General features: G+C 39.5%; 1 protein-coding gene and 1 pseudogene across 1 annotated transcript; both read left to right on the top strand.

Moving 5' to 3' along the window:
• The first annotated feature begins 5,369 nt into the window (after positions 1 to 5,369).
• Positions 5,370 to 6,787, top strand: LOC131795234 (adenosine receptor A3-like). The gene has a single exon (XM_066158550.1). The coding sequence runs from the start codon at positions 5,625 to 5,627 to the stop codon at positions 6,597 to 6,599; it is 975 nt and encodes a 324-aa protein (XP_066014647.1). The 5' UTR covers positions 5,370 to 5,624; the 3' UTR covers positions 6,600 to 6,787.
• A 4,620-nt stretch (positions 6,788 to 11,407) lies between these two features.
• On the top strand, positions 11,408 to 12,398 carry LOC131768482 (adenosine receptor A3-like; annotated as a pseudogene).
• The last annotated feature ends 3,293 nt before the right edge of the window (positions 12,399 to 15,691 follow it).

The following is a 15,691-nucleotide window of genomic DNA, read 5'->3' as shown; positions in this document are numbered from 1 at the left end:
TTTACAACACAAAAACCCGAGAGTAACCCGTGTCTAAGCTACGCCGACATGGCTAATCAAGAAAAACTCATCCTTTAACAAAGATCTGAAATTTCTGCGTCTTAGCACAGACCTGAACCATCTACAGCAATATTTAGTCTAATTGCTAAAAACATCGAATCTAAGCCACAGGTGTTGTCGCTGTTAGAAATAGAACTCTTTTTGGGTTCGGATTGCATCTCAGTATACAGTCATCGCACAAGTCCTTGTTAGTGACATGCAAAATAAAATGTGAAGTATGAAATGTTAATCAACTCATTTGCAGTATTTTTTTTTCGCCTTCATGGGCCGTTTGAAGCGTCTTTTTGCTAAATTACTTCTGGACGCAGACGTCTCAAACGACCCATGAAGGCTAAAAATATCACAAGTGCGTCGATTAACATTTCATTGAACTTTATTGAGATATTCAGACAGAGATGTGACTTAGATATGCCGGCAATTTTCAGAGCCTTATTCATAACCCTGGCGTATTCTGTTCGTCTCATGTCAATTATAATTAACCATGAACACATAGTGTGGTCCACCCGTGGAATGACACTTGAAGACGATTTGTAAATTACGCAAGATGGCTGATTTCTTCCCAAGACATGTTCCACAGCATATCCATGATAGCGTGTCGATTGTGTCTCATCTTTCAGAATGGCAGGTTTCAAAGACGAATTAAGAAATGTGAGAGTCAATGAGTAAAACAAAAAATACTAAGCTCATTTTCATTGCTTTCATTTTTTCCAGAGTGACAGCTATGTTTATTAGGATATTAATAAAACATAAAAAGCGCATTTCAGTTCTCATTTATGAAGAATATCGCGGAGTTCTCCAAGGTTTCCTCGAAAACATGATACGCGACGCGCTGACATACACTGAACACGCCGAGCGCAAAACGGAGACCAGATGGACGTTGTATACGCGCTGAAACGACAAGGACGCACGCTGTACGGTTTTGGAGGCCGAAGAATTAAGAGCTGACATAACGAATAAACTTTGGAGCAAGCGTGTGAAGGAAAGACTGAAATTCTTATGATAGCCTTCAGAAGGACTGCAAGCTCTTAATTATGTTTTACTTTTGCGTACATTATTAATTTTCATTATTTCCCCAAGTGATACCTACTTAATTTCGTGTATCTGTGTACCTGATGTTGCTTATTTTTTTGTAGCTGTAGCAAGGCTCAATGATATATACAAAGAATACAAAAAGAATTAAATTGCTTCTTTCGTTTCTACATTTGTTTGTAGTCCATGTTCATTTTACTACGCCTCATCTGTATCAATGGGGGGGAATAAGGCGAGCTTAGTATGGCGCATATGTAGCATGTAAACCCCAAAAAACCATGTTCAGAATATTTAAACGCAAATTAAGAATAAAGCAGGCTCCACATGCGTGTCGAAATAACAAAACCAGTCTTATCCACACGGGCATCGGAACAGTGGGTAACACCATAGGTAGATAGATAGATAGTTTATTATTATCAAGAACCTTGCAGCCACAGGCTGAATTACGTTTGATTTACAATAAAATATATACTACAAAAAATACATGGCTAAGAAGAACTAATTAAAAAGACAAAAATATATAATTAAGAGAAAAACAATATTACATCATTGCTTTATGGACATAGTGATGGATAAAGCTATTTCGAGTACGAATGGTGTGGAGGCGCCGTGTAGTAAAAGAGTGCTGACTCCTTAAATTGACTTCGCACTCATTCTTGGGAGGTAGTAAGCTATAGAGCTTGTGCGAGGGATTAGACAGGATGGAATTAAAAAGCTTATCACATAAGAACTCGCGGCGGTTGTGTAAGGGAACTAGACCAGTCAAAAGAAGCGCCTCATTGTACGAACAATCTGGATAGATAATACGTAAAGCTCGCCTTTGACATCTCTCAAGATCTACTGAAAGGTATTGCGGGAGGCTATGATGATAAACAGGGCATGCATATTCAGTGACAGGCCTAATACAAGTCAAATAGAAGAGCAAAAGTTCCTCCGACTTGACCTGTGCACGCTTAAGCTGACGCAAAAAATACAGGCGCTTGTTTACTTTCTTTACAACTTCGGATACGTGATTATTCCACGTAAGATCGCAAGATATCTGCAAACCTAAGATCTTTGCTTGCTCTACACACTCTAAGTCCTGATCATTAACCTTAATTGGATCAAAGTTCTTTCTAGAGTGACTGAATGTTATGCGCAGTTCCTTGCACTTGGTTTCATTTAATTGGAACTTGTCAGCAGAAGCTTGCGTCGCGAGTTCGTCAACCGCTTGTTGGACTTTGCTGACCTCAGACTTCATGACTGTTTCAGAAATAGTGGAGTCATCGACATATTTCCACATGTCTGTACCCGGGATGATGAGGTCGTTTATCATAATAGTAAATAACCAGGGGCCAAGTTTTGTGCCCTGTGGGACCCCTGATGGGATGGCCCCCCACTCCGAGTAACAGTCCTGACTAAGTTTAACACGCTGTCGGCGACAGGACAGAAAGTCCACTATCCAGTCAATTATTCCGCTTGGAAGATCGTATGAAATGAGCTTCTGAACTAGGATCTGATGGTCAATAAGGTCAAACGCCTTGCGGAAGTCAAAGAGGATGGTTCTGACAGTTGCACCGTTCCCATCCGTAGCACTAAGCCATGAGTGGACCATGCTTATTAGTGCTTGTGTCGTACTGGAACCTGGCACAGTCCCAAACTGCCGTACATCCACTTTCGCCAACACAACAGGCTTGAGGAAACTCTCCACGACGAAATCTTCAGCAACCTTAGAAAGCACGGGAGTTAGGGATATTGGACGTAGATGTTTGTTTACATCGTGTATTGGATTCTGCTTTGGTACTGGAGTGATGTTAGCGTCCTTCCAAGACTGAGGCAACCGTGCTTCCTTAAACGAACAGTTAAGGATATCAGTCACAGGCAGTGCTAATAAATCTGCATTCTCTTTAAGAAGCCAACCGGGGATTCCGTCCGGACCGGTTGCCTTAGTTGGATTTAAGGCGGATAGCTTCTTTAAAACAGAGAATTCTGATACCTGGAAAGCACTCTCCTGGTCAGAGTTGGTTGAGGTGTTAGGTGAAAGGGGGTGAAGACGCGCATAGGAGCCAAGAACGCCTGGTTGATGGTGTTAGCAATGTCTATCGTGCTTGGAGGCGAACCTCTCTGACCACAATCAATATGTTGGTAGAGGGTAGCTGGATTAACGCCTCTAGAAGCTGCGTCTGACGTACCACTGAGCTTCTTTACCTCACGCCACCAAACTGCGGGTTTACAGTCCTTCAGATGTTCAACCTTGGAGTTATAGAACTTTGCACGGCATGCTTTCCTCTCACGATTAACGCGATTTCGTAGGGTGCGGTACTGCTCCTGGTCGCCTTGAGCGAGGGCCTTTTGGCGGCTGTGAATGAGACCCTTCAATTGTTGATTGACCCAGGGCGGCTCGTTGGTTTGTACCGACTTAGACTTCAGGGGGAGGAGAATGTCCATTCCGGTCTTAACTATGGTCTCCAGCATTTCCACTTTGCCCTTGCAAGAATCTTTACTATCGATAAGTGTCTTAACGTCCACATTTCCAAGATACGTGCGCATAGCCATACGCGTTGTAGGCCGTAAGTCCCTCGATTTCACGATAAGTTTAGTTCTTGGTTGTTGGGAACGCACGAGCGGCTGAACTTCCACAGAGAAATGATCGGACAAACCGAGAGCAGGGCGCTGGATCGGAGGGGCATAGAACTCCTTCACATTTGTTAACACCGGATCTAAGGTATTTCTTTCGCGAGTTGGAAAGGTAACGATTTGCTTCAAATTAAAGCCGTTACTAAGGCGCGAAGATTTCTTTAACAGAGTTTTATTGAAGTCACCAAGTAAAATTATCCCGCAGCCAGGAAAGCGAGCCTCAACCAAAGATAAACAGTTATACAAATAATCCAGCATAGGCGAATCCGCGGCGCTCGGAGAATGATAAACAACTCCAACAATAATGCTGGTAATGCCCCTTGGGAGACGCGAAGGCCGTATTTGAGTCCAAACAACTTCAAACTTCCTATCCATAATGTCCTCAATGATCTTGAATTGGATAGACTCTTTAATGTACAGACACACTCCCCCATGCACTGCTTCAGTTCGATCTCGGCGGATCACGTTATAGCCAGAAATAGCGACAATATTATTGTCAATGTGGTCTTTGAGCCAAGTCTCTGTTATGCATACAAGGTCGTAATCTGCATAATGGACGACTTCACGGACTTCATCTATTTTCGGCGCCAGTGACATGACGTTGGAGAGAAAGAACGACGGCATGAATAGCTTTGATGACTTTGCAGGTTCGGCTTTAGATGGTGTAGGTGGAATAGCGAGAAGGTTGGCGTTATTACAGTATTTGTGACTGGACTTCAAACGGTAGGGGCCATGGTTGGCTGACCTTGGTGAAATAACTGCAATATGGCGGTGACGATAAACTTCTCGCTCCTTCACTTGTCGTCCAGCTATGGTACCGCGATAAGATGGCCATTTCCCACCATGAAATCGAAGAAAACCAAAAGAGGGGCGAACCTGGACCATTTTGCGGCAGCAGATATAACATTTAAGGCAATAAAATTCAAAAATTACGGAAGCAGATGAGACCTCGTGCTGCCTTGAAAGGCGCATACATAATTCCAAGCGAATGAGAACCCCAAACAAGAGCAGGCGGACCGTCAAAAGCACGGAATAGCCCAAGTGATGCTTTTTGAGACATTTACTCCGACGAAATGCAAACGGTCGAAACTTCGGTTTTAGAAACTTTCCTCAGTGTTTAATTTACATTATCAACTCAGATAAAATCAAATTGTCTCGTAATACCCCCACCGAAGTAGTACAGTTTCCTTCGTTCATTTGCAGTTTTAATTTCTGCCAAAAACTTAACGGTTTCGCTCAAATTCAGTAGCCTGTGGACTACTATAATTTCGTATTCAGATCTTACCGTTTATCTGTAAGGGAAATGTAGGTTCCAACCGCTTGACCGTGAAAGGGGTGGGTATGAGACTATCTACGAGCATACCATCTCTGCCCGTGAGAAGGCTTGAGACGAGTCGGGGAGAGGTCTGCCGGGGGTCTGGCACTACCTGCAGACCTCTAGCTGACTACTCTACAGAGGACAAAATAGAATTGGCTGCCATTGAACTGCCAATAAGGTAGCTAAGGATTATAAGAATATTACAGAGGCGTGTGGGGAAGTCAGGTAAATTTTATCGTGACAACCAAAATCCTCCGACCCTCAACTCTCGTCCTGCGACAATGATCAGTCCATCAAAAAGCCACTAATTTTTTGAGCGTTTGTTTTACAGTTATAGAACATGAACGAGAAATCCAACGAGCAGTACAAACGCACTGTTACACGTGTTAAGCGAATGGTGGTAATCAAGGAAAACTGATAATCAACTTATTTTCTTTTAACTTCCTATCTCATCACCGGCCGCAACCATCTGCCGAGATCCAAGGACTGTTTACTTCAACGTTGAATGACGGAGGGTACTATCGTTGTTATCCTCAGTAAGGCTTGTGAGAAGTTGGCCTGCTAAAATATTTGTCTGAAATAGCGGCTCCTAGCGGATATCATGAGCAAATTGTATTGTAACCAGTCTTCGCAATTTTTTCCCACATTCACCGAACTTGAAGATCTTCATTCGACTTGTGTCGTCAACTGTGTCTTTAACATTTTCCTTACTTACACCGCCTTCATGTTGAATATTGTGACAATCTACGCCTTACACAAAACTTCGACAATGCCAAACACTTTGAAAACTCTGCTGCTTAGTCTTGCCTGCTCGGATGTTGCCGTTGGTTTGTTTAGTCAACCATTATACACTTTCATTTTGATCAACTGGCTTCGACTAGACAATCCTGGCTGTAACACTCAACAAGTGCGGACGATTTCAACTATTTTATTTTCAGGTGCTTCGTTCCTTGGTGTTGTGGCTGTAAGTGTAGACAGGTTCTTAGCTGTTCATCTTCATCTCAGATACCAAGAGCTTGTGACTTACAGGCGCGTTGTTATTGTTGTGATTGTCATATGGGTATATAATGCATTTCTTTCTTTGATGATATTGTGGGGGCTTCTTGGTACTCGGGATCTTCTAGGTACGATTAATTTTGCTTTCAGTTTTATTATCACACTCGTGGTGTACATCAGGATAAATCTAACTATGCGAAGGCACAAAAATCATATTCAGTCCATGCAAATACGAAACGAAGCTCAGTCTGAGGAGATAAAAAACTTTACTGTCCTAATTAAATCCACAGTTGGCATATTCTACGTACATTTCGTGTTTTTAATTTGTTATTTGCCCTACCTAATTTGCAAGGCTGCTCTTCAAATCTACGGCCCGAGTATCGTTTTAAAGAAACTTTATCTTTACTCGCTGACCTTCGTGTACCTGAATTCATCTTTGAACCCTATCATTTACTGCTGGAAGATGAAACACATTCGACACGCTATCATAGACATAGTGCGGAGGATGTCTTGGAACAGCAATCAGCCATTTCGGATCAACTACAATCGGTCATCGAGTGTCGTCCATATTGATAATTGATCCCCTCTACGTAGCTTACAAAGACTATGGGCCGTAATTGTTTACGAGAAAGTGAAATGGGGACAAACGAGATTGTACATAAACTTAGTGATATGACCCGGCAGCGAAATAATCGCGTAGTTCTAATTTTAAGTACACAATAAATCGAATAATCTGTAGTGTGACAGGGAAAGGCTAATTTGAGCAAGAAAGCTAGTTTTGTAATCGATGGATTGAGAAATTGTAATTATGGATGTAAATAAAAGTAGGATACGACACAAGATTTTATTCACATCAAGGTTTCCGTTGCTTTTAGTTTCAAATCAGAATTTAAAACCAATAACGGTGGTTGCGGACTTAAGCTTCGGAAAAGGTTTCATTTTTTCCCCTGTAAATTTTGCCCATAACTGCTAACTGTTTCGCCGAATCTCTTAGAACTAGCACTGACAACCAAGTGACATGCCAGCTTCAAATAAAACAGAAGGAAATGTTTTGCCATCCATCCTTCTGCCTCAAAAGCAGAATTCTGGAATTATTCTGTAATAGTGGAAATGAACGTCTTCCTTTTAATATACAGTCAACGCTTTGACTACCCTTAATGTATAATTTGAAGAAATTCTCAAGCAAACAGGTAATAAGAACAACAGAGATGATCAATTTGGGGACATAGTATTGATAGTAAGATTCTCAGAACTAAACAACAAATAAATATAAGGTAAGATCAGGAGCGAAGGGAATAAACTTCCAGCTCTTTCATTAGAAGTTAAAAACTTTAATTGATCCTATGATAAAAAGGTATAGCGTCACATTGAGAGCGTCTCGTTATACCCTTAGGAATAAAAACAAACAGGAGCTAGTATTTACGAGGCAAGAAGAATCCATGTTAATCATTAGCTATTAGTTAATCATGAGTGGATTCAAAACGAAAATGGATTGATTGATATCCTTGAAAATTAAACAAACTACAAAAAGCATGAGTTTGCCTTAACACTTTTGAGGGAAAAACTTAGTTGAAGGAGAATACTGCATATGAAAACGAAAGCAGAGGTGACTTTAGAGTTATTAATTACCCCGCAGATGTTTGCAGGTGGTTCTTTATAACACCTGGGGATTTGAGAACTTAAAAATTAAGTATGCTTTTCCTTGTTATTTCCTTTGTTTATATGCAAATAACAGATACGTTTTGGAATCATAATGACAATTTCTAGACAAGTTGATGGGTCAATTAAATCAAAAGCAGAATTCTCAAATTACTTTGTAATAGTGGAAACGAACTTCTTCCTTTTAATAAACAGTCAACGTTTTGACCATCCTTAACGTGTAATTTGAAGAAATTCTCGAGCAAACAGGTAATAAGAATGACAGAGATGATCAATTTGGAGACATGGTATTGATGGTAAGATTCTCAAAGCTAGACAACAAATAAATATAAGTTATGATCAGGAGCAAAGGGAATAAACTTCCAGCTCTTTCATTAGAAGTTAACGACTTTAATTGATCATACGATAAAGCGATATAGCGTCACATTTAGGGCGTCTCGTAATGCCCTCAGGAAGAAAAACAAACAGGAGCTAGTATTTACGAGGGAAGAATAATCGATGTTAATCATTGGCTAATGAGTGGATTCAAAAAGAAAATGAATTGATCGATATCCTTGAAAATTGAACAAACTACAAAAAGCATGAGTTTGCCTTAACACTTTTGAGGTAAAAACTTAGTCGAAGGTGAATGCTGCATATGAAAACGACGGCAGAGGTGGCTTAAGAGTTACTGATTACCCTGCAGATGTTTTCGGGAGTTTTAAGAACTTAAAATTAAGTATGTTTTTCCTGGTTATTTCCTTTGTTTACATGCAAATAAGGGATAGGTTTTAGAATCATTATGACAATTCTTTACAGTTTCTAGACAAGTTGATGGGTCAATACAATGAGATATATTGAAAACATTAGTCTCGAAATAAAAGTGTTCAAAAGTTTGTTTATTCAGATAATCGACGGCTTAAATTTTGGGCATATCTATGATGATTACGTGACAATTTGAAAATGCCTTTCAAAATCTCGGAGGATATTTCTAAAAGCCTCGATTTCTCCTGGTTTTCAGGGGCAACAGAGTGGGAATCAGTTGTCGCCAAGAGAGTTTCGAGGGAGGGGGGGCTAAAGAAACTTGCCTTGGAGAATATTTGTAACAGCGTCGCTTTTCAGCTTTCTTAAAAGCTGACAAGGCAACAAGGCAGGAGGGGGTAATAAGAATATTACAGTCTTATGGGGGATAATATTGTTTTTATCTTGACACAACCAAAATCCTCCTTAGGTAATAAATAAAACATCAAAAAGCGTTAAAGATGATAACAATACATTCTGAACAATAAGCAATGTTTCGTTTAATTATCTTAACCGATAATAAGTTATGTAACTTATGGAACTTTTGGTATCACTGATCTCGCTTTTCCTGAATGAGTTTTTGCAGTAATCGTTGCTTTTAGAAGTAAATGCGTATTGTCTGAGTTATTACAGCAGAAAGTCATTAAAAATAGTTCATCTGTCATTTATCCTCCTAAGAGACTGGTCATCACTCATCGCCTGTGGGGAGAGGGGAGAGGGGTGTTAGAGGATCTTGGTCGAGTCACAACAATCTTTACACAGTCTCCCATAAGATTCTATAAGATTCCTATGACCCCTCCTTCCCTAGGTGACAGTTAATTGGTCAGTCAGCCTCCTCTTAATGTTCTGTTGGCGACAACTGAAACCCCTTCTGTCTTTCCTAAGAGCTAGGAAAAGTCGACGCGGTTACAAATAATCTCCGAGATCTTGAAATTATCGATTATCTGTCAAAAAAAACCAAACTTTTATAACGAGAATAATTTTTTGACTATATTTTACGTAACTGACCATTAATTTGTCGAGAAATTAGAAAGAATTGTTAAATTAATTGAAAAACCTATCAGTTATTGCGTCTAAGTGAAAAAAGATTACAAAGAAAAACATGTTTAATTTTAAGCTCATAAAATTCCCGGTCAGCTAGTATTATGTAAAATCACATTAAAACATCTGCAGACTAGTCGATAACTTTCGTTTTCGTATGCAGCATTCTGCTTTGAATAAATTTTTACTTAAATTTTTAAAAGTGTAACCAAAGGCAAACGAAATGCTCTTCGCTGTTTGTTTAGTTTTCAAGCATATCAATCAACTATTTTCGTTTTCCATTCACTCAATAGACAATGATAGGCAATAATTTCCCTTTCCTTCTTAAATACGTGCTCCTGGATTCTTCTCTTCCTGAAGGCAAAACGTGACGCCCCAAATGTGACGCTATACTATTTCATTGTGGAATCATTTAAAGCTTTTAACTTCTAAAGAAAGAGCCGGAAGTTTATTCCCTTCACTCATGATCATAACTTACATTTATTTGTGGTTTATTCGTGACCATCTTGCTATCAATACCATGTCCCTAAATTGATCATCTTTGCCATTCTCCTTATCTGCTTGCTTTAAACTTTCCTTAAATTACACTCTAATAGGGGAGTTCAGGAGTTTACTGTCTATTAATATGAGCCCCGTATACGACTCCAACAAGCTAATTTTAGCCGCTTAAATTATGTACACCTTCAATCTTCCTCCAAATTATTATAAAGCAAGATAGAACTATATCTCGATCAGCATGGTCACGCGAGAAGTGAGCTGTCGCCTTAAAATTGGGTCATTTAAGATGAAAGTTCTATGCCATATCATCGGGAAAAGTAAATTAGGTAAAACGCCGTAATTGCATGGTCACAACAAGTTACTCAAAAGCTATTTTCGTTTTGTTTTGTTTTTTTCCTTTTTTCCAAACAGGCCTAGTTGATTGTCAGACTTGTGGAAACGAAACCAATAACGATGAAAATCTTTTTTAATTGCAAATATTTCACATTGTCACAATGATGCTAAAAGTCGTAAATTGAAAGTAAAATACTGCAGGATCTTTGCTTGCAACATGATCCATTCATTAAAATTAGCGCAAACAGATGCTTTTCATCTTTATGCCCGTGAAAGTGTGTTCTCATTATGGCAAGCGCAATTTTTCTTCGAGGACTTTCGCTCACTCCCGTTTAGGGGTTAAGCCGGGGGTCTGGCACCACTTGGAGACCTCTAACTGACTACCCTTTACAGGACTATAGAGAACTGGTTGCCATTGAACTGCCAATAAGAGAGAAGAAGCTTAACAGAAGCTTATCGGGGAAACAGGTAAATTTCGTCGTGACAACCAAAATCTCCGAACCCCAAAAAACCCTCAACCCCCCCACTGCCCTGCGATAAACAATGATCGGTCCATAAGCTACTTATTTTTTCAGAATTTGTTTTAGAATAATCAACCATGAACGGGAAATTAAACGAGCTTTACTGAAGAAATGTAAAATGGTTTCCGTGTTTACACAGCCTGATGTAAACACGCGGGAGGTTGGGAGAACACGAGATAAGCGTAGGAAGTAGCAAGTGTTTACATCAGGCTATGTAAACACGGAGACCATTTTACATTTCTTTTATAAAATAACTAATGAAAGAGGAACGAAAACCGTGTTTACATACGCTCGTGTAAAATGGTTTTATGGCCAATCAGAGCGCGCGTACTATTTGAATTATTTTATAAAAACGCACTGTTGCACGTGTCAAGCGAATGGAGGTAATCAAGGAAAACTCATAATTCAAATTATTTTCTTTTAACTTCCCACCTCAGCACCGGCCGTAACCATCTGCCGAGATCTAAGGACTGTTTATTTGATCGTTAAATGACGGAGGGTGCTACATCGCTGACCATTCATTATTTGTCTGAAATAGCGGCTCCAAGCAAAAATCATGAACAAATTGTATTGTAACCAGTCTTCGCAATATTTGCCCATATTCACCGAACTTGAAGATTTTCGTGCGACTTATATCGCCAACTGTGTCTTTAACATTTTTCTTAGTTACACCGCCTTCATGTTGAATATTGTGACAATCTATGCCATACACAAAACTGCAACAATGCCAAAAACCTTGAAAACTCTGCTGCTAAGTCTTGCCTGCTTGGATGTTGCTGTTGGTTTTTTTAGTCAACCATTATACACTTTCTTTTTGATCAACTGGCTTCGACTACACAATCTTGGCTGTAACACTACACAAGTATGGACGATTTTAAGTGGTTTATTTTTAACTGCTTCGTTCCTTAGTGTTGTGGCTGTAAGTGTAGACAGGTTCTTTGCTGTTCATCTTCATCTCAGATACCAGGAGCTTGTGACTCACAGACGTGTTGTTGTTGCAATGATCAGCATCTGGGTGTACAGTGCATTTGTTTCTTTGATTACATTGTGGGGGCCTAATAATGCTCTGTACCTTATAAGTACGATAAATGCTGCTTTCGGTTTTATTATCACACTCGTGGTGTACATCAGGATATATCTAACCGTCCGACGGCACAAGAATGAGATTCAGTCCATACAAATACGAAACGAAGCTCAGTCTGAGGAGATAAAAAACTTAACTGTTCTCATTAAATCCACGGTTGGCATATTCTACGTATATCTCGTTGTTAATTTGTTATTTGCCCTACTTAATTTGCGGGACTGTTATTCGAATCTACGGCTCGACTACCGCTTTAAAAACATTGTATATTTATTCAGTGACTCTCTTGTATCTCAATTCAACTTTGAACCCCGTCATTTACTGCTGGAAGATGAGACACATTCGACACGCTATCGTAGACATACTACGAAAGATGTCTTGGAACAGCAATCGGCCACTTCGGATCAACTACAATCGGTCATCGAGTGTCGTCCATATTGATAACTTATGCCCTCTGTGCCTCTAAGAAGGACTTTGAACGGTTTGTTTACGACAAAGTGAAGTAGGGACAAAAAACATTGTACAAAAACTTTGTGATATGACCCGCCCGGTGTATAATTGCGTAGTTCCAATTTTAAGTACACAATATATCGAATAATCACTACGGAAAGGGAAGAGGCTAATTTTAGCAAGAAAGCTAGTATTGTCATCGATGGATAGTGAAACTGTAGTTAAGGATGCAAATAAAAGTGGGATAAGACACATGATTTTATTCATATCAAGGCCTCCGTCGCTCTTAATTTAAAATCACAATTAGAAACCAATAACGGTGGTTGCTTCGGAAAAGGTTTCTCTTTTTTGCTTGTTAATTTGCGAATGAATGCCAACTGTTTCGCCATCTCTTAAAACTAGCACTGACAGCTAAATGAGATGCCCCAACAGAAGGAAACTTGTGCCATCCTTCTGCCTCAAAGGCAGAATTCCGCAGATGTTTTCAGGTGGTTCTTGATATATAATACCGGGAGTTTTTGAGAACTTAAAATTGAGTATGTTTTTCCCTGATATCTCCTTTCGCTTAGATGCAATAACAGATAGGTTTTGGAATCAATTTGGCAATTCTTTGCAATTTCAATACAACTTAAAGGGTCAATAAAGTGAATTTAAAAAATTAGTCTCGTAATAAAAGTGTTCAAAAATTTATTTTTACAGATGATCGACGGCTTAAATTCATGATGATTACGTGGCAATTTGAAAATGCCTTTCAAAATCTCCGAGAATATTTCTAAAAGCCTCAATTTCTCCTTGCTTTCAGTGGAACAGAGCGGGGATCAATGTTTGCCAAAAGAGTTTCAAGAGGGGGGGGGGGGGGGGGACTAAAGAAAATTGTCCCAGAGAATATTGGTTTTCAGGGGTAAAATAAAGGTGGGTTATCAGTCGTCGCCAGCAGAGTATAAAGGGAGATTATTAAAAACCAACACGGAGGGAGGGGTCATGAGAATGTTACAGAGTCTTATGGGGGATAATGTCTTGGCACAATCAAAATCTTCCAGCCCCCCTCCCCCACAGGCGATGAATAATGACCAGTCCCTCGGGAGGATAAATGACAGATGAACTATTTTTAATGACTTTCTGCTGTAGAAACTCAAATTATACGCATTTACCTCTAACAGCAACGATTACTGAAAAAACTAATTCGGCAATTGCAAGAACTGAGGTGTTAGAAAATTGATGAAACCAAAAGTTCCATTACGTTTGTTTTATTAATATCCTAACAAACATAGCTCGAAATAAAAGTGATCAAAAATTTGTTTGTACAGATAATCGACGGCTTAAATTTCTGGCACATCGATGATAATTCCGTGACAATTCTAAAATGTCTTCCAAAACGTCGGAGAATATTTTTTCCAAAAGCCTCGATTTCTCCTGGTTTTCAAGGGCAACAGAACGGAGATCAGTCGATTCCAAGAGAGTTTGGGGGGGGGGGGGGAGAAAGAAGCTCGCCCTGGAGAATATTTGTAACAGCATCGATTTCGCCTGGTTTTCGGGGGTAAACAAAATGGGGGTGATCAGACGTCGCCAACAGAGTGTAAAGGGAGATTATTAAAAACTGACACGTTAATAAGGAGGGAGGAGGTAATAAGAATATTACAATATTACAGAGTCTCATGGGGAATAGTGTTGTTTTTATCTTGACTCAACCGAAATCCCCTTTGGAAATAAATGAAACACCAAACAGCCTTCAAGGTGACAACAGTACATTCTGAACAATCAGAAATGTTTGGTTTTAGTTATCTTAACCGATAATATGTTATGGAACTTTTGTTATCATCGTTTTCTACCACTGACCTCGCTTTTCCCAAATGACTTTTTGCAGTAATCGTTGCTTTTAGAAGTAAGTGCGTATAATCTGAGTTTCTACAGCAGAAAGCCATTAAAAATAGTTCATCTGTCATTTATCCTCCTAAAAGGCTGGTCATAGGGGTGTTAGTGGATCTTGGTCGAGTCACAACAATGTTTACACGGCCCCCCCCCCCTCCATAAGATTCTATAACATTCCTACGACCCCTCCATCCCTTTTTGACAGTTAATTGGCTGTCAATTTACTGTAGTCCCCTATTAATATTCTGTTGGCGACGACTGCCCTCCCCCCCTTCCGCTTTCCTTAACCCTTTAACTCCCAAGATCTGATTGTTTATTCTCCCCTCTACTTGCTACACATTTTCTTGTAAATAAGTTACAAGAATTTGATGTTAGATCAAGGTAACAACTTCTACCTGATAAGTTTAAGCGTTCTCATTGTTCGCTTGATGATTTATGGATAGTTTAGAGAGAAATCAGTTTTAAATCAATGCTGGGAGTTAAAAGGTTAAAGCCAGGAGAAATCGACGCTGTTACAAATAATCTCCGAGATTTTTGAAGACATCTTCAAATCATTACGTAATTATCATGGATAAGCCCGAAATTTAAGCCGTCGATTATCTCAACACAAGCTTTCAAGCACTTTCATTACGAGACAAATTTTTTGACTACATTTTACATAATTGAAGCATTAACTTGTCTAGAAATTGGTCGGCGTTTAAGGTAGGTTTTCTTTCGCCACCGCGGCTGAAAAACAGCTCAAACAACGAAAACACTGTAAAAAGCACTGCTTTTTGGTTGTCGGTTCGGAAAAAGTGCTGTTTAGAGAAGGTAATTGCCAAGGAAATCGAAAATTACGAACCGACCCCAGCTTGACACTTTGCTCGAGCGATCCAACGTCGAAATTAAAAATAAACATGGTTAAACCCCGGAAACGACGATTCCATTTCATCGAAAGTGATTTGGACACAGACTGAACAATTCCTTGAACTGTTTAGCCGGACTTTGAACTTTTTTGCGCCTTAAAGATGTGAAGATATCATTGCATATTATTGGTTTGTTCGTACGCAGTTGTTTTGACCGAATGCGCGGTTTGAATGAATTATTTTTGCACTTGGTGCGCGCCCTTTGCTTATGCTTAATTATGATAAGCTATCTCGTATTTTTTCATGTTTATTATTAACACGTAATCATATGATTTTTCTCGTGCAATTTGGAATAAATAAGTACTTGTTGATTTTTTTCACAGACCACAAATTGCACTCCCCTACTGGCTCGTATAATTTTGTTAGTCTTTAAAAAAAGTTTACTGGTGCTTATTTATTCCAAATTGCACTCGAAATCATGTGATTACCTATACAAATTATGTACACTTAAATCTTCCTCCAAATTATCGTAACCAAGAAAGAACCATCTCGATCAGCATGATCGCGCGAGAAGTGAGCTGTCGCAGTAAAATTC

This window comes from Pocillopora verrucosa, chromosome 11, assembly GCF_036669915.1.
Source record: "Pocillopora verrucosa isolate sample1 chromosome 11, ASM3666991v2, whole genome shotgun sequence".
Taxonomy (NCBI): Eukaryota; Metazoa; Cnidaria; class Anthozoa; order Scleractinia; family Pocilloporidae; genus Pocillopora; species Pocillopora verrucosa.
This window is presented reverse-complemented; position numbering and strand designations above follow the sequence as displayed.